At 56.1% G+C, this 25,038-nt stretch overlaps 1 protein-coding gene across 6 annotated transcripts in view; it reads right to left on the minus strand.

Annotated features, from left to right (window-relative positions):
• Positions 1 to 21: 21 nt before the first annotated feature.
• The window catches only part of BAIAP2 (BAR/IMD domain containing adaptor protein 2), a 32,014-nt gene continuing 6,997 nt past the window's right edge, over positions 22 to 25,038 (minus strand). Inside the window, exons 3-15 of one of the 6 annotated variants that reach the window (XM_072352275.1) lie at positions 24,828 to 24,914; positions 18,633 to 18,694; positions 18,205 to 18,276; positions 17,923 to 18,060; positions 10,974 to 11,126; positions 9,093 to 9,320; positions 8,180 to 8,375; positions 7,566 to 7,767; positions 7,394 to 7,462; positions 6,726 to 6,888; positions 5,528 to 5,562; positions 3,341 to 3,389; positions 22 to 1,724 (exon numbers count right to left, since the gene is read on the minus strand). In XM_072352275.1, coding sequence (XP_072208376.1) covers positions 3,362 to 3,389; positions 5,528 to 5,562; positions 6,726 to 6,888; positions 7,394 to 7,462; positions 7,566 to 7,767; positions 8,180 to 8,375; positions 9,093 to 9,320; positions 10,974 to 11,126; positions 17,923 to 18,060; positions 18,205 to 18,276; positions 18,633 to 18,694; positions 24,828 to 24,914 — 1,433 coding nt within the window. In that variant the 3' untranslated portion in view covers positions 22 to 1,724; positions 3,341 to 3,361. Of the gene's footprint in view, positions 1,725 to 3,340; positions 3,390 to 3,986; positions 5,097 to 5,527; positions 5,563 to 6,394; positions 6,494 to 6,725; positions 6,889 to 7,393; positions 7,463 to 7,565; positions 7,768 to 8,179; positions 8,376 to 9,092; positions 9,321 to 10,973; positions 11,127 to 17,922; positions 18,061 to 18,204; positions 18,277 to 18,632; positions 18,695 to 24,827; positions 24,915 to 25,038 lie in introns of those variants that run through there. The other 5 variants (XM_072352278.1, XM_072352276.1, XM_072352273.1 and 2 more) reach the window with 5 other exon arrangements.

Below are 25,038 nucleotides of genomic sequence, written 5' to 3' on the forward strand. Positions count from 1 at the left end.
AACACGGGCTGTCCAGTGGTGGGGAGGTAAATTTTATTGCTCATAAATTATTTCTTCTTTTTGTTGTTTTTTTTCCTCTCATTAAAAAACAAACAAAACAAAACTATTTCAGGTTACATCTTACAGGTGGCCACCAAGGCAGGAGATGCACTGAAGGCCCAGGCTCTGCAGCCCCTCGTTGTGGTGCAGGAAGAGGACGACACGGGGCTGGTGACAAGACACCCCCCTATGCTACATCCCTCCCCTGGCTGTGAGCCCCCCAGCCCTCCTGAAGGCCCCGAGATGCAGCAGAGCCTTCCCCTACCCCCAGCTCTTGTTGCCCCGAGGCACAACACAGTGGCTGTCAGCGCATGGCAGAAGGGTTGGCACTGCACGGTGAGACCTGGGGTTGGCACAGCTGCCACCATCCTTGGGGCTCAGGACATTGGGCAGGATGCAGCCCCTGCACTGCATTTTGGGGTGCTGTTGGGGTGGGTGTATTTAAGGACAAGGTGGTGGCTTCCCACACGCAATGCAATGGTGCCAGAGGACAGCACCTGGAGGTGGGCAGGATGCTGAGGGTCACAGTGCTACTCCTGCCCCACAGAGGAAGCAGTGATGTGTCCAGGCGTGAAACGTGCCCTGGGGGCAGCCAGCATCACTTTGGCCCTGTATGGGGATGCTCTCTTACAGGGCACCTTCATGAGCCACAGGAGGGGGCACAGCAGTGCCAGCAGCTGGCTCTAACTGGAAAGCCCTTCCATAGCAGAACCCCACCAACAGTGACCAACGCAGTCAGCTCTCTGTCACCTGGGGTTAAACCTACAGTCACAGCAACCCGAGTGGTCAAGCAATTAAAAAAGTGCAACATGACAAATACAATAGGAAAGGCAGAACCTCTGGGCACTGCTACCAGCTGTGCCTCACTGGTGCCAGCTGCATCATGCAGCAAAGATGCAGTTCCTGCTCCAAAAACCCCTTCCCCTTTGGCAGAGCCGGGGGTGCGAGTATATATGTGTATATATTTCAGTCTCATGCAGCCCTAGGAATAGTGGAAGAGAAGCAGCAAAGCAGGAGGGCTCCAGGGCTGAGCCTGGGAAGGAGCACAGCAGTGCTGGCTAACCCATGGCACACACCCACGGAGCCCTCTGCTCCTCGAGTATTTCTTAGCTTATATCCTACAGCAGTACCATAACACCCCCCTATGTACATGGCCATGGCACTGCAGCAGCCCTGAGAGCAGAGTCCAGCCCTGACCCAGGGCTGCAGCACTGGCACCAGCAACTCCTTTGCTTAAGGGGAGACTGGGGCTCACCTGACCGCCCATCGCCGCTGCGCCCTAAGAGAGCAGGGTGGCCCCCGTGCCATCCTACCTCCCCTGCAAGCTGCTGCCACTCCTAGAAGCAAACCTGGCTATGGGGCATGAGCTGGGAGCACAGGGTGAGCCATCTGTGAGGGGAATGGGGCTGTTTGGCAGCCATCTGACCCCGACGACCACTGCGAGGAGCGAGCTGAAGCTAAAGAAGAAAGGAAATCAGGGCACTATAGCTGTAGCCTTTGGCTTTTCAAAGCAGCAGGATTAAATAAACTCTGCCTAAAAAGGCGGCTCTGGGAGGCAGCCATGCGCCGGGCGGTGAGGTGGTGGCAGAGCCACGCAGCAGCGGTGCTCCCGGCATCAGCTGATGAGCGGCGCCGAGCGGTCGTTCGTCACGGTCGGTTTCAGCTGGACGTTGGCAAAGGGGTTTCTGCAGGGAGAGAGGAGGGCAGAGTTTAGCAAAGGCTCAAGGGAGTGCAGGTGTGGGCCGATGGGATGATGACATGGAGAGACCCCGCCAGCTCTGGCTGCGGGGATGAGGCTCCGATGGCCGCAGGTGGCCCAGCACACCTGTGAGTGCAAGGTATGGTCCACGTGGAATTTCCTCCTACCTTGCTTTTCCGCAGGCCTAAAGCCGAGCTCTTCCAAAGGGAAAAATAAACAGGGGTGGGTGCAGGGTGCAGAAGCTGCTCCGGCACCTCCCATGTCCCAGTCCTGAGGTCAGCCGGTGCTGCAGGGGCGGCTGTGCAGAGCACAAGGCATGGCTCCCTGCACCTGCTGCCGTGGGACGTGCTGGGAGAAGAGCAGAGTGCACGGCTCCGTGCCAAGCTGCATGGAAGCAGCAAAACGTCTAAGAGGCAGAACACAGGGAGAGGATGGGCTCCTACTGCATGCCCAGCGCCATCCTGCAGCCGCCCACGCTCGCAGAGCGCTTTCCCTTTGCTGCACACAGCATCTGCCACCACGTCGGCACGCACGCGCCCTGCACAGTTGCCTGGCACCACCTCCTGTGTGCAAACAGCCCGGCTCTGCCAGCAGCCCCCAGCCCTCCCCAGCAGCTGCACAAACCCTCACCTTTGTGCTATGGCACCTGCGAGTGGTTGTTGCACCCTTCTGGGGTCCTGTGCCCATTCCAATGGCTGGCACAGCCCAAGAGCGAACCATGAGCACAGATAGGGGGTAACTGGCATTAGGAGCAGCCACATTATCAGCTGTGCTATCAGCTGCCTCCACCAACAGCAGCACTCACAGCATCAGCAGTGGGGCCAGGGGGTGGGGCTGGAGTCCACCAGGTGCTGCCCCTTGCCATGCCTCACCTTTGGATGCTGGTTTTTCCTTTCTTCAAAAGATTAATGGCTTTATACTTAAAAATAGGGTAATTAATTTCCCACCTAATTAATGCAGATGCTTATATCAGTTTTCCCCCTAGGATGCCAAAATAGATTCTTGAGGCTGAAAGAGTAGAAAAGGCAGCTTTGATGAGTCACCAGGGGCTATTGTTTAACTGCTTTGGTTCTGGCAGGGAAGAGCCATTGGGATGAGAACCCACAGCTCTGCACCATGGCAGAAACAGCACGGGGCACACAGAGCTCCACCCCAAGTTGGGGGGCAGGCTCCAAGTCACAGCCCCGGAGCCAGGCAGGGGTTGGCACCAATGTCTACAACCAAGAGAAGCTGCTCAAAAAATGTCATTAGTGACCACACGTTGGCTCTGCCCCCAGGGAAAGCTCTGCAGGGTCCAGGTGCCACCGGTGACCTACAACCAAAGGGGTTGGTTATGGGGTCAGAGCAGGGTGGGCAGCAGCAGCAGCAGCGAGAAGCTGGGACCCCCTCTGCAGAAGCTCAACAGCGGCAGCGCCCACAGCACAGCAGTGATGTGCATAGCTGAGCAGCAGGGCTGGGTGTGCAGGGTCCCACCACCGGGATGGTGACAAGCAGTGACCGAGGGCCCACACAGCATGGGTGCAGGAAGGGGAGCAGAGGCACCGTCTGCCCAGCGTCAGCGCCCGGCACAGAGAGGGGCACGCGGAGAGACCGTCAACTTACTAACTATGGGCAGGGGGCATCTCAAAACCTGGCCACTTCAACATCGGGGCTGCAAGGGAAAGAGAAGGCAGGTTGGAGGACACCGGCATGCCTTGATGGGAACAAATGGTGGTGGTTAATGAGAAGAACCGGGTGGAGGCAGCTCTGGGTAGAGGAAAGCAGGAGGGAAAAATAAAGTAAAAAGAAAAGAGGAGGAAAAGTGGGATTGATTGAGTGGTGAGTCCAGCAGCACACCCTGTGAGGAGGGGAAGGAGGCATGTGGCTGCAAGTGGTGCCAACCTGCAGGGAGCAGAGGGCATGGGAGGGGGTCTGCTTCTTTCCCAGTGCCCCCAGACTGATGCAGCTCCCACAGCCTCGCTGGGAGCCAGGCAGTGGGCACGGGGCACCCCACCGGCATGCAGCACTGAAGGGAGCACAGACGCAGCACAGAGCAGAGAACGGGGTTAAACAGCTCTAACCCCTTAGCAAAGCTACTTCAACACAAACCTGTCCAAGCTGAGCGCGGGCACAGGGCACTGATGGGATGGGGATGGCACTTGGCATGGAGGGATGGAGAATGGCAACAACAAAAACCAAAAAGGCACGGCAATGCAGGCGGTGATGGCAGCGCACAGCACGGCAGCCGAAAAAGACACCGAGGCCCAGCTCAATGCAATAAATAAAACTTTTATTCAAACAATAACTCGATACAGGGCACGGTTCTCTCTGGCTTTTGTGTTTGTTTAAAAAAAAAAAACAAACAAAAAACAAACCAAAAAAAACCCACAAAAAATAAAAAAGAAAAAGATTTCAGCACTTTACAGTCTCCATCTGAGTCCTGCTGGGGTGGTTCGTCTCCCCTCTACCTTCAGTCGTTCAGTGCGACATACCCTGGGTTAAAAAGCTTGAGCAAAACTGTGACACCGCTGCAGGAGGGTCTCCTCCCTGTCTGCTCATAGTGTATAAAACAAAACCTGGTCCGTGTGGCCGCCAGCCACGGCTGAATAAACGGGCAGGTGAGAGAGGTCTGAAAAATCACATCCAAAAGAAAAGGAAAGGAAGCGTGGCCAGCTCGGTGGTGCTGGGACGGACCGTGCCCAGCCCCTCGGCCCCCAGCACAAAGGTGAGGTAACGATACCTTGCTACAAAAAATATATATATATATTTATAAAACAACGAGGAGGGACCTGCGGGGCCGTCCTTGAGCCCAGCGGAGCAGCAGCCACTCCGGTGCCAGGAACTCAGCCCCATCCACTTCACCCCATAGGCAGGTGGAAGTGGATTTGGGGGTGCGGGACCCACGCTGCCCCGCAGCCCAGCGGGTGCTCGGTAACAGTACGTACACCAGGCCATGCATATTGGGTCCGTCCTGGGGCATCCTGCCCGCGTCCGCGGCTCGTGTTAAAGCCCCAGAGGAGGGATAGTGCATCTCTAACATTCACAAAGTAGTACAAAAAACTGGGTCCCACTAAAAGTGTAAACTGCATCCAGGCTGCTTCAAAGCGAGCACAGACCGATCGGCAGTTTCTGCTCTGAAAAGGCGTCAGAAACAAGGGCACTGTGAACACCGGGGGGGGGGTGGAGAAGCACCATGGTTTCCTTGAAGATCACGAGAGAGTTTTAAAATCCGAAAGTGGAGAAAGAGAAAAAGAAAGGGAAGGAGAAAAAAACAAACTAAAAGTGGAGGAGGAGAGAGAAGCAGAGCGCTCTTCTGAGCAGCACAGTGCCGCCGTGAGCCCCGTGTCCTCACACCGTTGATACCAGACTGCTGCTGCCACTGTGGAACAAAGCAGAGGAAGCTGCCCCAGTGCTGCTTCACTCGTCACCCGCGTGTTTATCCCAAGGACTGAGTGAATCCCGTGCACGGCTCTGACCAGGGATTGGGGTCCCCAGCACCCGGGGATGGGGCTCCTGCAAGGGGAGAAGGGAGCGGGGGCACCCCGAGAGCTCAGCCCAAAAGGCGACTGCGGAGACAGGGCTCCTTATAGAGGTACCATCCCCACAGGGTGTGAGGTTGGGTGCAGCTGGGGCTGGCCCTGAGACCTGCCCTCTGTGAGACACACTGGGTCCCATTCTGCTCCAAGATCTCCATACAGCCAAATCCCAACAGGCACAGCCCTCCCTCCCCAGGGACATCGTGCCATGACTTTGCCTGGAGAGCATACGGACAATTTGCTTATGTAAGGTGATGGGAAGGTGAAGGCTTACCTGCTCACAGACCTCGTCCCATAGTCATCGAGACCCTAGAGGAGGAGGAGAGGAAGCACAGTGAGACATGGGCTGCACCCCTTCTGAGCCCACTGGAGCATCACAAGGATTGACCAAAGTGCATCGACACCAGGGGATGCTTGGGCAAGAGCCGATGCATTTGGAGATGGAAGGGAGAGGATGGAGATGGCTTCAACAGGATTCAGACAGCAGGGGTAGAGTTGCACCATTCTCTTTGAAACAGGACTTGGTCTGGATAAGGGGGAGCAAGAGCTGAAACTGGCTTGCTTTGCCCAGCCCCAGACTTTGGAGACGTGAGACACTTGGAAAGGGGTCAGAAATCTGAGGTACGTCAGTGAAATGCTCTGTGGAAGGGGTTTGTGCTGCATTAACTCCCACCAGAAACCACGTGTGGTTTGGGACCACTTTCTCCTTCAGCTCTCAGTGGTGGTTCGCAGGGCAGCACTGGAACTGGTCAAAGTCCCACCCCACAGCTCCCAGCATTCCAGGGACTGCCACCAGTGTCCAGCAGCACCCGTGTCCCTGGAGCCACCACAGCCAAGAGAAAATGTTCCCTGTGAGCAGCTCATTTCTGGTGGGAGGCTGCCATGGAGACAGCAAGTGTTGTCCATTGGGGGCTCACAGTGCCGCTTTGTGCCATGGCCCCTCATGCCCTGCCCATTGCGCTCAGGAGAGCCAAGCTGACCTTCCCTCCTCATCCCCTTCTCGGCCATTGCTTCCCCTCTTCCCTGCCCCTTTCTCTGTCAGGAGGGATGCTCGGAAGGGGCTGGGCCAGGCATGAGGGCAGCCAGACAAAACAAGGCAACTGCAGGTCCCAATGGCAACATTACGTGCGCTTGGACTTACAGCTGTCGACCTAGCGTAAGGCTTGTAGTGGGCGGGTGGTGGTTGGCAGAGGCCACTGGAATAGTCTTTAATTGCACAACCATAGGGCATAAGGTAGTCCTATAAACAATGAACACACCCTGTTGGAGAGGAACTCCCGGTCACTGGCACGTGGTTTGCACCACGCTAACACCACGAGCACACTTCAACACATTTCTTTCTGCTTTAAAAACACAGATGGGACACCGCTCTACGAGAGTGCAAAGCTTTGGGACTCATTCTAGCATCTCCCATTTTAAAACATCCTCAAGTTCAGCAAAGCCCCACCAGGAGTCACAGCAGCACGGCTCACCTGGGAGAAGGCAGGCACGGCCACGCTGTACGGCCTCTGCTTGAAGGTGTTGACGTTCTGCGATGGGAAGGCTTGTGAGGACATGCCGTAGTCAGGCGGTGGGATGGCAATGTCATCTTTGTCAAGCAGGTTGCCCGTGCTGCTGCTCTTCCCCTGCTGCAGGCTGGGTGGGGACAGCAGGACTGTCAGCAGCAGCCAATGCCACACAGCACCAGGGAGAAGAGCAAGATGCGCAGAGCCCTCCCCGGAGCGTCCCTCCTGAAGTGCCTTTTCTGTCCCCATCCACATCCAACATCTTCATCCCCACCACCCCAAACAAGGCAGTGGAAGCTGCAGAGCTCCACAACACCCAAGGGGGCATGGAGCTGCAGCACAGGTGTCACCAGCACCAAATGCTGCTCTCCGCTGCACCAAAGGACATCCTTTGGTGTCCCAACCAAAGAGGACATTCCTTGGCATTTGTGCACACTGTCCCACAGGGACTTCACAAAGGGCTGATAGCAACTCCATTCTGCTCCATGCCTGGAGTTATCCCCAGAGCCCTATCTCTTTGTCTAGGGGAAAGCAGAAAGTCTCCATCCCAAGGCAGCAAACCCTACTCTCCTGGGGGAAGCACAGGGTCCCCACCCTGCAAAGCCCCAAGATGTGCCAACACACAATGCTCCTACCTTGCATGGACCCGCTCACTGCCATCATTGTCAAGGACACGTGTGTAGGAGAAAGGAAACCAGCCCCTCCTGCAAGACAAAGGCAGGACATCAGCTGATGGGTGCCGATGGAGGTGATGGAAAAGGCTGAACCCAGCTCCCTGCAGGCAGCGCTGAGGGCAGCAGGACTCACAGTTTTGTTTTCTCGCTCTCTCCGTAGTGCCACCCATCCCTGGCCTCCGGCACCAGCAGCGTGATGAGGTCTCCCTCCTTGAAGCTCAGGAGGGTGCTGTTATCCCCAGCAGCATGAGAGAAAATGGCCTGCACCCTCGTCCTGCCGTTCCTCTCGAGCCCTGCAGCCATGGAGCTGGAGCGTGGCAGCGTCTTGTTTTCAGCTGGCAGGAGACAATGACAAGGGCTCAGTCCTTCACCTCTTCAGCACCCAGCTCCTTTATTCTGCCCCAGTAAAGCCCTTGTGTCTGGTTCACTCTGATGCCTCTGTACAGCAGCTGTTCACTCCCCGGGCTCTATGCACATCACCCTGCAACCTGCCCCATCCCCACTGCATGGGACAGCAGCACCTTTGTCCTTCAACACTGTGGAGATACACGGAAGCCCAGGCAGGATGCAGCCCCTGTTCTTGGCACCACCCAACAGCCACACTGCGCATCCTCCTTCCCATTCCTCAACATTTTTCCTCCTGAAAATCCCATCTGTGGGCTCCGAAATCGGCTCCACTCGTTTCCTAACACCATCTCAGGCAATGTGGATGGCACCACTCTGCCTCCGGGCACCAGGAAGCCTCACCTGAGGCGTAGCTGTTTTTCGGGGTCACGTTTTTGCGAACGGGAAGCGTGTTCGAGTAAGAGTCGCTCAGCTGCTTCTGAGGCTGGGGAGGAGATAAAGATTTGGGCTGTGCTGGCTTCACCTCAGACCAGTGGTTGTAATCGTCACTGTCTGGGCCCGAGACTCCATTCACTGCTGGCATGGCCTCCTGCATGCGCTACGGAGAGAGGAGGGGAGGGAGGGGAAGATGGGGACGGCTCCATTAGGGCACCTAGCGAGCTCTGGGGATGGGCATGCAGTGCCTGTGGGGTTCAGCTTCCTCCTGACACACTGCTGCAAGCTGCCTTACATACACTAAACCCAACCTGAGCTCTACAGCTCCGTTGTCAATGGACAGGAGACCCTTTACTACGGGTATTTCCATCATGCAAGGTTACTCCATGCACCTTTGCAGCACGCTTTGGCCTCCAGCACTGGGCAGGAGACCCTTTTTTGAGAGCAATTCCATCACACAAGGTTGCTCTGTGCACTTCTGCAGGGTACCTCATCCCCAGCACCGGCCAGGACAGTCAGATTTAAGAGCAATTCTACCATGCAAGATTGCTCTGTGCACTTCTGCAGGGTGCCTCGGCCCCCAGAGCCAGGCAGGAGATTCTTTGCTAAGGGCACTTCCATCATGCAGGGTTCCTCCATGCACTTTGGTGGGATGCCTTGGTCCCACCTTGCCAATGCCAGCCCCAGGGCCAGGTGAGTGCAACCCCCAGCTGCCCACTGCCCACCCGAGCCCCCCAGTGCCACAACCCTGGGGTGACCAACCCCATGCGCCCACATGTGACAAAGGCAACTTGCTGAGGACAACGGTGACGCTGACCTGGGCTCATCCCTCCAGCTTTGCTCAGAAGGGCAGGACAACTTTCACCACTGAGATACTTACTCCGACAAATGGTGCCAGCTCCGGGGGAACAGGGAGAGGTTTGGCACCAGGAATGGGGTCAGAGATGATGAGGTTGGACTTGGATGTAGACAGAGGGCTGGGCATGATGGTGCCATTGCTGCTGGCAGCCATCTGCTGCATCAGCTGGATGGCACGGTCCGGGATCTTGTTGGGATCAGAGCACGACTGCTGCCACAGCGGGAGCTTCTGTGTCAGCATCTCCTTCCCCTGCAAGGAAGGAACACAGCATGAGGGCACAGGGACGGGTAGCACCCAACCGAGCAAGATAGGACCATATGTGGGCACAGCACACTGGATGGGCTCCTTTGTGTATGGCACGAGCAAGGGAAGACCTGGGAACCCACTGCTTCCAAGCTCTGCTAGCAGGAAGGAGCAGCAAAAGAGGGAAGGGAACATTTCTCACAGCCCCGCTCCTGGCACGTGGCTCATGCAGGCTGCAGGGATGCATCACTTTTCCCTCCCCCCAGTAAAACCATCCTAAAACTCCGGGTCAGGAATCTCAGGGACACTCCAACGTCACAAGCTGCAGTGACCACAACGGGGGCACGTTAATGTGACAGATGCCTGTGACACCTTCACTGCACACGGTGAAGGGAGGATCACACTCGTGCTGTGCACTGTGACACAGGCTCAGGGATGAGCTTCTGTTGTGGGCTGCTTGACCTCAGCAGCCTCCACCACCCACAGTCAAAGCACTGCTCCTGGCTGCAGCAGAGGGACAGAGCTGACCTCAGCCAGCTAACACAGCCATGGCTCCTGATAGCATCCCATCACACAGCCCTGTGGGAGCAGATGTCCCAACCCCACCCCTCCAGGTCACTCCTCAGCCAAACACAATACACAGCCCCACACACAGCACACACTGTGCTCCTGCAGGTGCTCTCATGGCAACAAAACCCAATACATGCACCAAAAAAAACCCTCCCACACCCAGCACAGATGCCCCTGAAGGTTTCCTACTGCCCACCTACCACACACCTCAGCACCCACCACCAGCCACTGCAGCCCATGCACAGCACTCGGTGCTGACATTGCACCACCACCCACCCGCTCAGCCCCTCTCTCTGCAAAACTGCAGCAAGGGCAGGAGCATCACCCTGCTGTGACCACAGCTGCACTGCAGGTGCCACCACTCCTCCTGGGGGGGGATTTTTCCCCTCTGAAGCAAGCATATGTTGGTGACTGATTCAGCCCCACAGCACAGCATGAGGATGGTGCTGACTAAGCCCAACTCTTCCCGTTGCTCCCCGGTGCCAAGCGCGTTGGTGACAGATGGGTGCCACGAGTGCTGGGGGGTGGCAGGGAACACGCAGGAGGGGAGCACGAGGCTGTTGGGAGCTGTGCGCACGCAGCCTGCGTATGGGCTCTGATCCAGCCCTGTGCAGCCCAGGGGATGGACCACAGCCCCTGTAACCAGGCCCAGAAGAGGACAGAGGGCTGGAGCAGATGCTATTGGGTTTGATTCCTTCCTTTGCTATGGATAAGGGGGTGATGTGGGTGGGAAGGAGCCCTCTGGCAGCTCTGCAGGAACTCTGCTCTGATCAGAGCAAGAACATCATGGCTTTGAATTTCTTCTGCTTTTACGAATCAGGAGGAACCTATGCATGAGCATCTGGAAGAGCCCCCAAAGCACACGGACAGCAACAGCACACCCACTGGGGTGACTGTGCCCCAAAACCCTCCTGGCCAAGAGCTGCCCATGGCTGCCTCCAGCATGCCTTCCTGCAACACCGCTGCATCCCTGCCCTCCCAGCAGCTGCAGCTCCCAACTGCAAGGCTCTGCACAGCCCACAGCTTGCACCATCTCAGCCTACTCCCTGCTGCTGCAAGCTCCCCAGGCACTTAGGAGCCCCTTCTCACCTTGGCATGGTAAGTGATTGCACTCTTGGCCACAGCACACTGCTTTTCCACCAGGAAGCAGAACCGCCGCCTCTCCTCGGTCAGAGCTGTCTTATAGCCATCAGAGACGTAATTCTCCAGCTCACCTTGCTTGTTACTGATGGCCTCGATGTACTGGAGGAGGAAGAAGAAGCAGAGAGGTGACCGTGATGCCCAGTGTGCCCCATAAGCACCCACACCTGTTAGCAGGGGAGATGCTTGAGGGTAGGAGTAGCAGCAGAGCCAGCTCGGGGGATGCCCACAGGGGCTCCTCAGCACAGGACACATACATGTGTGCCTGCACGTCCCCTCCAACCCACCCATATTCATCAGAACTCCCCCCACGCAGAGCTGCTGACTCAGCGCGCGGGCTGAGCTGTACCGTGCAGCCGCCCTCTCACCAAACGGGCACTGGAGGCTGTTCGGACCCTCCCCCACCCCAATGCTGGCAGCAGCCCCCGCTCATCTCCTCTCCTATATCCCTTGGACAGCAATGCACATAGAACATGTGGAGCTGGGAGAGCACTGCTGGGCGCCGCAGCCCAGAATAGTGTGCATGGGGGTGCACAGCCCATAGGAGTGTGCATACAGCATCCCCCTTGGCACTGAGCTTTCTGCTGCTAGCAGCCATTCCTCGATGCCGGCCCCAGCAGGGCCCCTGCCAGCACCGGGCAGGGATGCTGCAGACGCAGCAGAAGGAGGCTCTGCTGCTGGCACAGCTCCTGCTCCACCTACATGGCTTCTGCCAGCTTGACTGCTTGGCTGTGCCTGCGCACACTGTGCCAGCAGGAGCAGGACACGTTTGGTGTGGAGCAGAAAACAGCACTCAAAGCAGACCCGTGTGGTGCAAGCATAGCACAGAGCTTCAGAACAGCACAGCAACCGTGTCCATCAGTGCACGTGAGATGTTCCCATCTCCTAAACCAGCCCTTTCCTCTTACCCTGCCCTTGCTCTGTTCCCAGCTCCTCTGCAAGGAGCAGCCAGCACCAAGCCCCACGAGGACACTGCACACCCAAAGCACCAGGACACGTCCTGCACCGAGTGGGGGCACATTGGTGCCATTGCCTCCTCCCAGGACAGTGGCACTGGAAATCTCTGAGCTGCCCGGGCACTGCTGAACCTGCTCCAGGATTCTCCCTGACAGGAACTGAACTGGAAATTCAGGGCCCAAAGCAGCTTTGCTGCTTTCTTCATGTTGAATGGTTATTTTTAGCAGACACACAAAATGGAGCAAACCTCAACAAAGCGGCGAGATTAAGTGATGTCCCAGACATCAAAGAGGGCTCAGGGCAGAGCTGGAGTCCCTGCCGTCCCACGCAGCACCCCAACAAGGGGGGGGGGCCCTGCAGGAGCAGGCTGGCACCTGGCTGCTGTGGGGCAGCCCTGCAGCACCAACAGGGCTGAAGGATGGGTAAATCTCCCATCTGTAGCCACAAACACAACTCCCAGGAGAAACATCTTTCCCCCAGCTCAGAAAATGTAGCCATAGGAACTACAGTACAGCAGGTGTTTGCACACCCTCCAGGTGAAGCTGCAGGGAGAGCTGGACCAGGCACATGGAGGCAGGCACAGCCTGGAGATGGCACAGGCAGAACATAAGCAGCAGCCCTCATATGGGCAAAGGTGTGCAGAGCACTATTGCCATCCACCCCCACCAATGCCAGCCTGGGGTGCAGAGCCCAGAGGTGTGCACATGGCAGCAGGGACCCTCCAGCCCAGGCATTCCAGGAGGAGCTTGAGACAACAGGGATGCAGCAGCAGACACAGAGCTTGGCACCTTCAGCTCAGCAGTTTAATATACAGGGTGGGGGAGGAATGCAGGAGGGGCTTGCAGCATGCTGCCAGCCAGGCAGGTAAGCTTCTCCCAGCACTAGGAGACTTCCAGTTTTAATCACGACTACAACATGCAAAGCCCTATTTACATCCCTGATTCCAATCTTGCTTTGCAGGCATACTTTTAATTACTTTGCTAACGAAGGGCTTGCCTTAACGGCTGTGACCAGTTAGAACACGTCCATTTGCAAGCAGAATCTGTGCACTAAATTTAGTGCTCTTGCTGCTTTGTGCACTGTGTGGAGACGAGCACAGCACGCCACGGGTTGGTTCTGAGCACTGATTACCCCACAAAATGGTGAGCACTGCCTCAACCCACCGGCCAGCTCTCATTTGGGCTTCAATGGCAGTGCTGTGTCCGACTGGGGGTGACGCCTGTGTCACACAACCCCTGGGTGCCATCACCACAACATCCCCACAGACAGAGCTTCAAATTCCCATTTTAAGCATCATCTAAACAAAAAAAACTCATCTCACATGGGAAAGGCCCCCCCCCCCACTCCATGGGGGCACCCATCCCATCCAGGCAGTGCTGGTGGTACCAGAGCCCAGTGCAGGCGCCTCCAGCAGCTCCAAGAAGCTTTTCTGGGTTTCTAGGTTGGAGAAGCCTCAGATAACCCCCCCCTTCCCCCACTCCTGAGCGCATCACCTCGCTGTCACCAGAGCCGCTGACCCAATTAACACAGCGGCACGTGGTGGGGCTGGAGCCCATCCTGGGGTGCTCACAAGAGGCAACCCCGAAGGGAGCAGCGCTGCAGGGTGGGCTGGGGATACAGCTGCTGCCTGGGGGCACCCAGAGCCCCGTGGTGGCACAGCACAGGGATGCGCAGCAGAGCACAGCACCTTCCAGCAGCACTGGGGATGCTCCATTCAGAAAGCCTCTCTGAATTACCCCAGAGCAGCACAGGTGGAGCAGCAGCAGCATTGCTGAACTTCACCCAAGTCCTTAATAACAACACAAGGTGCGCTGAGAAAAAAAAAAGAAATCAGTTCAAACCGTTCTACCCAGGAACACAAGAACTAGTTAAGGATGTAAGCCAAGGGCAATGCTAATCACCACGGCACTGAGCTCTGCTGCAGAAATCACCGTGACAGATCCTTATCAGCAATCGGGTGCATCTGCCAGCACAGCAAAACGGGCTGAGAGGAGGACCTGTGCAGATCAGAGGGGAGCAAATACAGGGAGCACTCTGCATGTCACCAGGGGACCATCACAGATAGGCACAGCCACAAACTTGAGCTGGATGCAAAGCAGGGAGGGGACTGTGACCCTGTGCTGTCCCCAGAACAGAGCTCCTGTCTGGGATGAGGTGAGATGGAACTGGCAGCACTCAGCAGTAGATGGGGATGAGGAAGTCAGTGTGCTGGGCTGATGGGGCAGGAGGCACTGCATGGAAAGAGTGACCACTGTGAGGAGAGGGGATCTATTTAAGGAACAACAAGGGAGAATAATTAGAAAGTAATGGGATAAAATAAGAGAGAAGTTAGGCTGATTAACCAAGAAAGAGCTTCCTAAGCTGTCAAATAGTCTCAAGGAAGAACAGCCCCAAGTCCATACACAGCACAGGTCAGAGGTGAGACCAGCAGCATGGGGATGCTCAGCCCCTTGGCGCTCAGGAGAGGGTCTCCTTATCTCTAGAAGCTGCTCCTTGCATGGAAGTTACACTCCTTGCCTTGAGTTTTATGCTGAGCTTTCCATCCCATTAACAGGTTTTTGGAACCTGCCCTGCCAAGGGGTAAACCCTGCATCCAACTCCAGAGGAGCAGATGCCCAAGTCACAGCCCAAAACCTCCACATCCCCTCCATGGAGCCCTGCAAGAAGCAGCTCCTCCCAGCAAGTGGGCATCTGGTGTATCCCAACCCCATCCCATCATGGTCACCCCTGTACCCAGCAGGTCCTGCCACCAGAGCCCAACAACCACCTGCTTCCCATCACTGAAACGCACTGCCCTCCCCCTTACACTGCCATCTCACATCTGTTCTGCAGGGCAGTGCCTCATCCTTTTACTATTCCTGTATGTTTTATGTAACACCACGTACACAGCTCTGTGCAGGAACACGCTCCTGCAGCCATGCAAATGTCCTCCCAACCTGAGGACAGCTCAGGGCAGCCACTCCACGTTGGGATCTGGTGCCGAGATGTGCTTTACATGGGCTGAGTTCTGCCCTTCCATCAGGGTCACGAGGCATCTCGGACAGAGAAAGAGAGGCTTTAGGCTTCATTTCTTTATCGAAATCAATCCACTCGGTTGAGCTTATTTGCAGCAGCTGCTGTGGGAGTTGCAGGAACAGCCCCAGGAAGCAACACTCGGGCAGCAGGGATGGATGTGACAGCCCAGCACTGAGCACAGCCTCAGCCCCTGGCCGTGACACTGCATTTGGACACAGCACAAGGAAACCTGGGCTGAGGCATCTGCAGCCCCGCAGCTTTTACATAATTCCTCCCCGTTTGACTTTCACGTCAGCCCTCGTAACCTGGTTGTGCACATTCCCCATCAGCCCGTGCTTCTTGACCCATCGCTAAAATTACTTCTCCCGGTGGGAACAGAAAATGAGGTTTCAATTACAAAAGTTTCTCCAAAGGCCCCGGGCTATTTGGCACAGCGGTGTTTAATGCTTACACCGCTCCCACGGGAGCACACGGGGACAGCAGCAGGGACTATTCCTGCACTGACCACTGCCACCTCCAACTCAGCCTCACAGAGAAGTCCCACTGCTCACAGCACCAATGGATGAGCAGCTGGAGCCCACGCTGCTGCTGGCTCATTCAGTTGAGGTCCGAAAACAGAGTTTACTGCCACCTTCAGCAGCAGAGCCTTTAAGCACTGCACCTCTGCTGACAACCCCTGCAGCAGCCAAACTGTGCTCTGAGCTGCTGTAAGCAATGAGTCTGCCTTTATGGAAAGCCACACTGTGCTTTCATCCTGCAAAGCCCCTCCTCGCCTATCAGACCCCACAACTGCACAGCATCCAAGCTCTCACTGTGCACCGCTGTGCAAGCAGCAGCACCGAGCAACCCTCGGCTCTGCAAGCCCAAAACAACAGGTGTGCAACACCCACCCTTATTTCTGCCTGACACATGGGGAAACTGCACTGAAGAGGCACAGGAGAGAGAACCTCAGGCTGTCCCAGCAGGCTCATAGCAATCCTATGCCGCGGGATGAACCATGGTCACCCTGTGAGTATGGAGGAGGCAGATAGGAGCAATTTGCTTCCCACAGCATTAAGTGCGGAGATGATGACAGAGCATCAGATTCCTGGCTGCTGAGTGCTACAGTAACTTAAGTGGATGAGGCTTCAAAAAAAATGAGAGTATGATTTTATTGCTCTATTGAATGGGATGAGTTATGTCGGCACCAGGATGCATCAGCCAACAGCAGCTTTCCCATGACAGAACCAAACCATCACCCTGACTCCAACCAACCCTCACTGCTCAGAGAAAGGTTTTATGGAGCAAGAACCCTCCGTGCGACACGAGCAGCTCCTCCAGCATTGAGGATCTCTGATCTGAGACTGGGGAACCAAGTCAGCAGCTGAGCAGTTTCATTGCTCTTTAAGCTTAAAAGCCATCATAAGGCTTTTTTTTTTTGCTGAGATAAGCACTTCCTAAATACTTACTGCTGAAAGATTAAGGGAATGAAAGCCTGATCCTGTTTTCCTCTTTGCCCACGGATGATGAGCTATTGGAACCATCCCTATTGGTGCTGCTTCAGGATGGGAGCACCAAACCATCGCCGCTCCTCCTGCCTGCAGTGGGTTCCTTCCTTCCTCCAGTTCATGGAGGGAATCCCAGCAACACAGCAGGAGCCAGGAGGCTCCAGCAGCACTTCCCATCCCTATCAGCAGCTCGTGCAGGTGTGGGGACCCCTCTCCAGGTGCTGATGCCATGCATGTCCTCCCACAGAGCCGCCTAACTGCTCAACAGGTCTGCTCTCAGCAGAGATCAGGAGCAACAGATTGCAGAGACACCAGCACTCCAAAGTGGTTTCAGCTGCTCAGCTTTCAGGGAAGTGCCAGCCTGCACGCAGGACACCTCAGTCACACTGCAGCAACACCTCCTGAAGATGCTCCAATTAACCGTGCACAAGCAGCTTGGTACAGACACAGGAGCTGGGATGCTGCAAACGAAATGAGCTCAGCTCAGAGCACTTCAGCTCAGCACAAGGGCTGCGCTCAGCCTGGAGAGCTGCTGAAATGTTCTTTTCTCCTTCTGCGATTATCCTGATTCATGCTACCCAGGGAACAACCAATCCCCCTGATTTTAGTGCAATTAGCAGCATCACTTTCCCAGCTACCTGCTAGTTATTTACTGCATTCCCGTGTGCAGCCCCAGCGCTGCTTAGATCACCTTTGGCAGGGCTGTTCTATCAGCTGCAACAAAACCTGGTCCCAACATAACATCTATTCTCTTAGACACAGCAGCATGCCATTTCCAGCTTTGGAGTTAAGCTTCCTCTTTTCCCCAGTGAGGACAGCACTGCGCTGCAGCACTTGCAGCCAGAGCAGCTCTGCAGAGAGAAGCACCGACCTCTTGTTAAGGCCTGCCATGCTGATCTGTCTGCACCACAACACCGTGCCCTGGGATGCATCCAGGGATGCTCAGCAGCCCCGCTGCTCTTCAGTCTGCCAGCAGGCAAAGCTGTACAAAGGGGCTGTGAGCCCCCAGCCCTGAGCAACACAGGCACAGCCCCATCAGCACAGAGCAGCCCACGCTGCAGTCACGCAGCTGTGATTCACTCGCCAGCCTCCTCCTGCACGCGCTCGCCACCGGGCGGGCTGGGGGAAGGGCCGCCCGTCAGAAGGCACCGAAAATATTTAAGCTAAACACCATCCAGAGGGAGATGGATCTGGCACAACAGAAACTAATGATCTTTTCGGGTTCATTCATTAAGGAGGAAGGGGGGGAAAAAATATACAACCCAACAAACCACCAGCTGCGGTGGATCCAGCAGGGTTAGTCACCAACACAGGCTCAGCCTGGGCACAGCCACATCCCCATGTCATCCCACTGCCTCCCTGGCTGCTCCTACAGCCCCAGCACACAGCTGGGAGGGCGGTGGGCACAGGGATGCTGTCCTCCCCCGCTCCACTCCTACCTGCAGCTCCTTGTCCGAGTACTTCTGGGGGTTTTTGCTTCCTTGGCTCTTCTTCCTCAGCTTCTTCAGCTCAGCCTGGCACTTGTCGAGCGAGTCGCCCTTGTTCCTTTGCTCTGTTTGGTATTTCTTCAGCGCAGCCTGGGGGCGAGAGGGGGAACCTCAGAACAACCCAAGGGGGGGGTGAAAGGGAACCCCCGAGCCCTGAGAGCAAACAGGGGTTGGGAGACCACATTCCAAATGGTGACACATCTGATGGCCCAGGGGCTGAACTGGGACACTTACGCTCAGGTAACGTGAGTCCAGCTCTACCTTCTGCTCCAGCTGCGTCAGGAGCTCGTTGTGGAAGGACTTCAGCTGCAGGAAGAGAACAAACACAGGTGCTGAGCTCTGCCACCCAGAGCACCAACAAGAACTGCCCAGAACCCTTGTGATGGGAACCAGGGCTGCACAGAGCTGACACCAATTGTGCAGTGGGGCTGGGGCTGAGCAGGTGAAGGGGCTGCTGCCAGCAGCACGGGATGGACGGGTGCTCAGAGAGGGACCCAGTCTCAACACCAGCAGCTCGGCTTTGGTACAAGGAAACCCTGGCAGGCTTGTATGGGGCTGGGTACCCTGGCTGAGACCTCACCTACTCCAGATATCAGATCTGGGGGCTCAGAGGGGGGTTCTCTTTGCCCAGCCTGGGCACCACAGCACCAACATGTGCTCACCATTTCCTCCAGCTGGTTCTGGATCTGCCTGTGGACTTCAGCCATCTGGAAAAGCACATCTCCTGGAATGACAAGGCAAGAAGAGGGAGCTTCAGGCACAGAGCTGAGGGCACTCAGACAACAGGGAGGGATCTGTTCAGCTTTAGTGGCTGTGAGCACACCGTGGAACAGGGCAGTCATGCTACAGGGGAAGGGCTGTCCCAGCAGAGAGATCCCAGGTCTGCTTCCACTCTTCCTTCAATTCTTCTTTCCCAATACGAGGCCTTCAAGTCTCGTTCCCACTCTACTTTCCCCAGACAGGAAGAGCTACATCCTGCCCCAAAGCCCTGACATAGACAGAGCCCGGCAGCCCAACAGAGTCACTCTGCAGGAGCTGTGCCAACCTCAGGCCCACGGCACCATCAGCCCCAGCCCACACTGGGTCACCCTACTCCCATCCCCATGGGACCATGCACATGGGCTGCGCTCCAATAGCGAGCAATTAGGAACACTCCGGTCCAACGTGCCTTAGCTCACGGCTGAAGCAATTTGTACTTTGTACCTGCACAGCGTGTCTCAAAACTCTGCAAACATTAAAATCTGACCCCTTTGTTCTGGGCAGGCGCCAGCCCCTGTGCTTTGAAAGGGGGGAAATCTCAAAGGGCTGAGGGTGCTGGGACAGGCACAGGGTGGCACAGGGCAGGGAGCGGAGCAGCAATGCACAAAGTAAGGTGACCAGCAGCTTTGCTCCCACACCAGTGCAGCTCTCTGCAGCTGGAGCCATGCCGTTAACTTTTATGGCTGCTTTGCAAGGTGCTGAGCAAAGCAAAGCCCAGCAGCCCGCAGTGCCGAGGCAGAGCAGACGTAGTAGTTGCACACATGAATGGGAAGGCCTGGGCCAAAGGTTACCCGGACAAGACTGCAGGAAATTCCTCTCCGGTTGGGCTGTGACTGCTCAATCATAGGAAGTGCACAAATTCTCACTACCAGGAGGGCAAGAAAAGTGACGTCATGCTGTAGCTCGGCTGAGAACCCTTTTTCTCCTCGAGTATATTGGCATTAAGGTAGCTTTCCTATACTTCCAAAGCTCACACTGTGCTCTCTCCTCCCCTGCCCATCAGAAGCAGCCAGGCCAGGGCTCTACCAGCACTGCTGTGCATGGGATGCAGGCAGGGAAGGGATGCTCAGAAATGATACACACAGCCCCAGATCAGCACGGTGCAGCTCTACCCCTGCCCTCCCCACCCTGCTCCAAACAGCAGGGAGGTGGAGGAGCACCTCCCAGGACACTGATAGCCATCTCTGCTGATACTTTCTCCTCCACCATCCCCTCTGGCTGTTATCACAGCTGAGCGTGGGGGAGTTTCAGCCCTGGCTGGATGCTGTTCCACATCAAACCGGGCAGGGCAGAGCCATCCCCTGCACTGCATGTCTCACTGCCCTATGTGCATGTGCTCCAATGGGGTCAGCACTGCTGTTTTTCCAGCTTGGGTGTTGGGTGAATGGATGGGAGGGAACACCCTGAGCCTGCACAGCTCCTCCAGCACAGTGCTGGGACACGGAGGAGCAGCCCTAGCATGTCTATGTGGGGAGCACACAGCACAGGAAGGCTGCAGGCTGCCCGCCCAGCATCAGGTCACAGCAGCTTCCTCTGAAGTTCCTCCTGCACCGGGAGCCCTAAGGAATTCACTCTGGGTTTCCCATAGCAGCCTTCAGAGCAGGGTGCCTGCCCAGGGCAGCAGACTGGAGCTGAAGTCTCTAAATCTCAGCTATAACACCATGTGAAGTCACACAGACACCTCCAGCACCCCGACAGCCTCACGCTACACACCGTGAGAAGGCTGCAGACCTCGTTAGCCATTAACATCTCACCCTGAAACCACCCAGACTGACACGGCTCAGCAGCAAGGGGAAGAAGTTAAAATGTGACTCAGAGATATCACAGCCCTTGTGAAGCCAAAATACTGCACGCCCTGGCTGTGGGTAGGATCAGCAGCACGGGGTGGTGCACGGTGCTCCCCAGCTCCCTCCCACACCGCTGGCACCGTGCAGTGGCTGCTTGGAACCCACACAGGCAATGATCCCTGCTGCAAACAGTGTGGGTCACATTGGGAATTAAGACAGAGGGCGAGCACCATCTCCTCCCCGTGCCAAAACACACATGCTCTAAGCCAAGAACGCAAAGCAAAGCATGAATGCTGAGGTCAGAAACAAAGAGCCACGGGGTGGGCAGGAGGGCAGTGCCAGGGCTGTGCCTGCTCTGCAGGGAGGCACACACAGGCCGGGAGGTGCTATTTACGTCGGTGTGACTCACAGTATCATGCTGGAAGAACTATAGGGGCCATTGTGAGCCCTTCCCCAACCACACCCAGCAAGCAACGGCGAAACAGGTTGTTCCACATCACTGAGATTGTGATCGGGCACCACGCGCAGAGCCAGCTGCCCAGCAGAAGGCAGAGCTGCAGGAACCGGCTGCTCCTGAGCCTGCGGCTCCGTCCCCTCGAGCAAAAAAAAGGGTCATTTTGAATGAAATATCAACGAATGCAAAGCTATATAGGAGCACCGGCGCTGGGCATCACTTCATTGCTCCACAAAGCACACGGCCCCGCTCCCCACTGGCACCAGAGGCTCCCGAATGCAAAGCTCAAGCTCAACGAGCACAGTGCCAAGCTCTGATGCCCTTCCCCATCCCAGCCGGCTTCACCCTCTGCTTTGTGCAAGCGAACAGGAGAAGCAACAGCATTGAGAAGGGAAGCAACCAAGCAGGCAAGGAGGAACATTAGCTCATTTATGAGAGAAAGCAGCAAACAGCAACAGGGCAGGTTGTTTGGGCAGCTGCCTGCTGTGCAGCGGACAGGAAAGCTCCAACAGTTATTTTCTGGGGGGGGGGGGAGGAAAAGCACCGATTCGTGCACAGGGTGAAGTCCCATCTGCTCCCCATGCACTGTGTGTCCTGACCTGCCCTGCGATGCACAGCCCTGGCTGCAATCAGATGGCACCGCTCAGGGTTTGGCTCAGCCGCATTTAGGACAGAAGCGCCACCGCTGAGGACTTCTGCAATCCTATTTCCTCCCCCAAAATCAACAGATCGGGATTCAAGCTCATGTGGCACAACCCCAAACGAGCCCTCGGGTCCCTGAGAAGAGCATTTCATGGCTGAGCCCTCATTCAAACACAGACTGTCCGGGATCTGACTTCCTATCAGCTCCGACATCAAACTGCAAAGCAACATGGAGGGAGATTCACGCAAACAGTGGGGAAGGGGGGGGAGGGAAGAACACGGGTTACAGGGAAACAATCAGCTCCGCATTTCCTCTTCAGAAAGGTTCCATTTATTTATCACAGCCGAAAGGATCATGCAGGATTTGTTGATGTTCTATCAGCAGCTCATCAGCATTACAATGCTCAGTTCTGTTTCCAGCCTCCAGTTCCAGCCCAGCTTGGCAAAGCTTTCCACTTGCTTTTTTTTTGTTGGAGACAAAGTAAAGAGGGGAGGAAAAAGAAAAGCCGCTGCTTCCCCAGCTCGCCTGGCTGAGCATAGGGCACATAGCCAGCTGTGTGCAGCATGGGGGTGCAGTGCCCACCGCCAGGACCTCTGCTGGCACGCTGACCTTTGGCATTTGCAGGATCTCCATCTGCATCTCTGCTGCTGCAGGAAACTCCTACCCGAAACGGCTGCAAATCCAATTAGTGGATTAATAAATCTCCCCCGAGGATTCAGCGCAGCACAAAGCCTCCTAACCACACCAAGGCCAGCAGGAGCCAGGTGGGACTGCAGCACTGTGTCCCAAAAGTGTTCTGGCCTTTGGGACAGAGCTGGGCTCTGCCCTGAGCTCAAAGCCCTTTGTCAGGCATGGGACACCCACACAACAGTGGCCTGGCACCAACATGCATTTTGAAAGCCACATACAGGTCCTTTGCAGCTGTGCCCCATTGACATCAAGCTGCCTTGGGCATCAGCCGAGGGGATCTTGGTGAAAACCAGCCCCCAAACAGTCCTTCCCCAGCCCCGGAGGAGCTTTCTGCATTCAGCCTCCAGCACAACCCAGTACCATCCACTGAAGCTGCATCTGGAGCACTACCCGGATCCTGGAAAAGTCTCAGATTGAGCCCAAAGTAAATCTTGTCCGACCAGACACAGCATTAACTCACTCTGCCTTCTCACCTTCCTACAAACCACCTCTCAAGCAAGCTGTGCACACCTGGGAGGCACTGCAGGCTGGGGTCTAACCCTCCAAGTCCCAGAGCTGGACAGGACCAGAGCCAGACAGGTAGGTTACATCCATCCCAGTGACTCAGCTGATGGCAATGCCAGGAGCAGCCTGGCCCTGACCATACACCAAATTCAGCTCCTCAAGAAGCAAAAATCCAGGGCAGCATAAGGCAGGGCACACTGGGAGCTGCAACTTGCACCACTGCCTTGGGTGCAAACAGGAAAAGAAATCAGACTCCGAACACCCCAAACCTCAGTGGTGGGGCTGGCAGGGCTGTGCTCACCCCACCCAACGCCTGCACCCAGCGCAGAGCCGATTACAGCTCAGGTGCTTCATTACTGCTGGGTTTCCCATTGCTGCACCAGATTATCCCGTCTCAGCACTGCTGCTAAAATCTGGTGGAGAATTTGTGAGCTGTGTGGAGCACTAAGCAGGCGGGCAGTGCAGAGCTAAGCTGGGGGCAGCAGTCTGGCAGGCAGAGGTTGAATGCTTGCAGCAAGGTGAGCGTGCAGCATCACTGCAACCCAAGGAACGTGCAAATACAGTGAGCACCGTGCAGCACGACGCAGCAGGACCCTGTGCCAGACACCCAGCATGTCTGCAGACAGGGATCACTGAGTGGTTTCCCAGCTCCAGAGCTGAGCTCCTCTGAGCTGCACGTGCTACTGAGGCATGGAGTTGGCTGCAGAGCCGGCGTGGATTTGGGACAGCAGTGGCCTTTTTCACCATTTTCAGGCACAGGAGCTGCACTGTTTTTTAATGTTCTATTGATGACTTGGCTCAGAAACAGAACCAAAAAATAAGCACAGGAGAGAAAAGAGGAAGAAGCCTCAGATCCTTGAAGGATCCTTGGATCCTTGTCCTTGGAGGCATATGCTGCCCCAGGAGAACCCCCAGCCAGCATTGGTGCTGCACCCCCACCTGCTGCAGCAGTGTGACACAACCCAGACTCGGATCCTTTCCGGCACTATCAGCACTCACTGATAAGCTCAAGGTGTGCCCAGGAAGAGCAGTACCTCGGGCTGATACAGGCAGCTCAGCCCCATCTGAGGCATTTCGCAGCCCATTGGGATGGGGCAGTGTCCTGTTATCATCTCCACAAATGTTATCTCCACTTTCTTCCTCCTGGAGCAGCTGCCACCATAAACATCAGCAAAGATCAGCACAGCAGGATGGCTGAGAGCTGCTGCGGGGCCAACAGGAGCTGCCCCGTGCCAAACCCCAGCACTGCATGCAGGAAACAGCCCTGCACAGCCCTCCCATGGGCAGAAGGTTTGTGGCCCAGCTCCTACCCGCACAGCCCAGAGTCTCCCCCACATTTCCACTTCCAGTATGACCACAGAGCTGCAAAGTGAGCTGGAAGTACAGAGCTCACACAGGGAGGGGAAGCGCAAGCACAGGGAAAGCAGCTCCCTGAAGAGTAACTGCAAGAGGGAATGCAGCTGTAGAACATTGGGACTCACGATGCAGCTCTGAACAGAGCCCAGTCAGCAGCACCACAGTGGGACACAGGCAGGGCACTGACTTGCACAGCGCCTTGCACAGCGCCTTGCACAGCGCCTTGCACAGCGCCTTGCACAGCGCCTTGCACAGCGCCTTGCACAGCGCCTTGCACAGCGCCTTGCACAGCGCCTTGCACAGCGCCTTGCACAGCGCCTATCCTGCCAAAGGCTGCAGCCCAGCAGCACTGCCCCAGCTCCCAGGGCAGCGGTGCCTTCTTCATTTCTAAAGCAAGAAAAGCACCGTGAGAGCAGCTCTGAGCAAATACTTCCTCTTGGCAAACACCACGTGCTGACAACATCCTCAAATCCTGAAACTGAGATTAGCAGGATTTCTCTTTTCTTTTAAAAGCTACATCAGCAGTAAATAGAGAGGTACGTGGGCTATTCATATCAGGCAGGGTCAGCTCCGTGCCCAGCTCCTCATCCCCAACAACAGCACGGGTTTGGTTCCATCCCTGCTCTGGGCCAGGTCTCCACTGAGCCATGGATCAGTGACTTACCCAGCTCCTTGGATCCTTGGCTCTCACTGGCCAACTCCCCCATCTTCACCAGAGCATCGAAGTATCCTTTTGCTGCATATGTCATACCTAAAAGCATAACAAAAATGCAGGTTATAGACTTGGCTGACGGCTATTCTAACTCCTGCAGCACCAAACAGGCTCTAGACGCTAAAAGAAAAACAGCTCTGACTTCAAAGAGCTCAGCCCCACA

Source organism: Excalfactoria chinensis, chromosome 17 (assembly GCF_039878825.1).
Source record: "Excalfactoria chinensis isolate bCotChi1 chromosome 17, bCotChi1.hap2, whole genome shotgun sequence".
NCBI lineage: Eukaryota > Metazoa > Chordata > Aves > Galliformes > Phasianidae > Excalfactoria > Excalfactoria chinensis.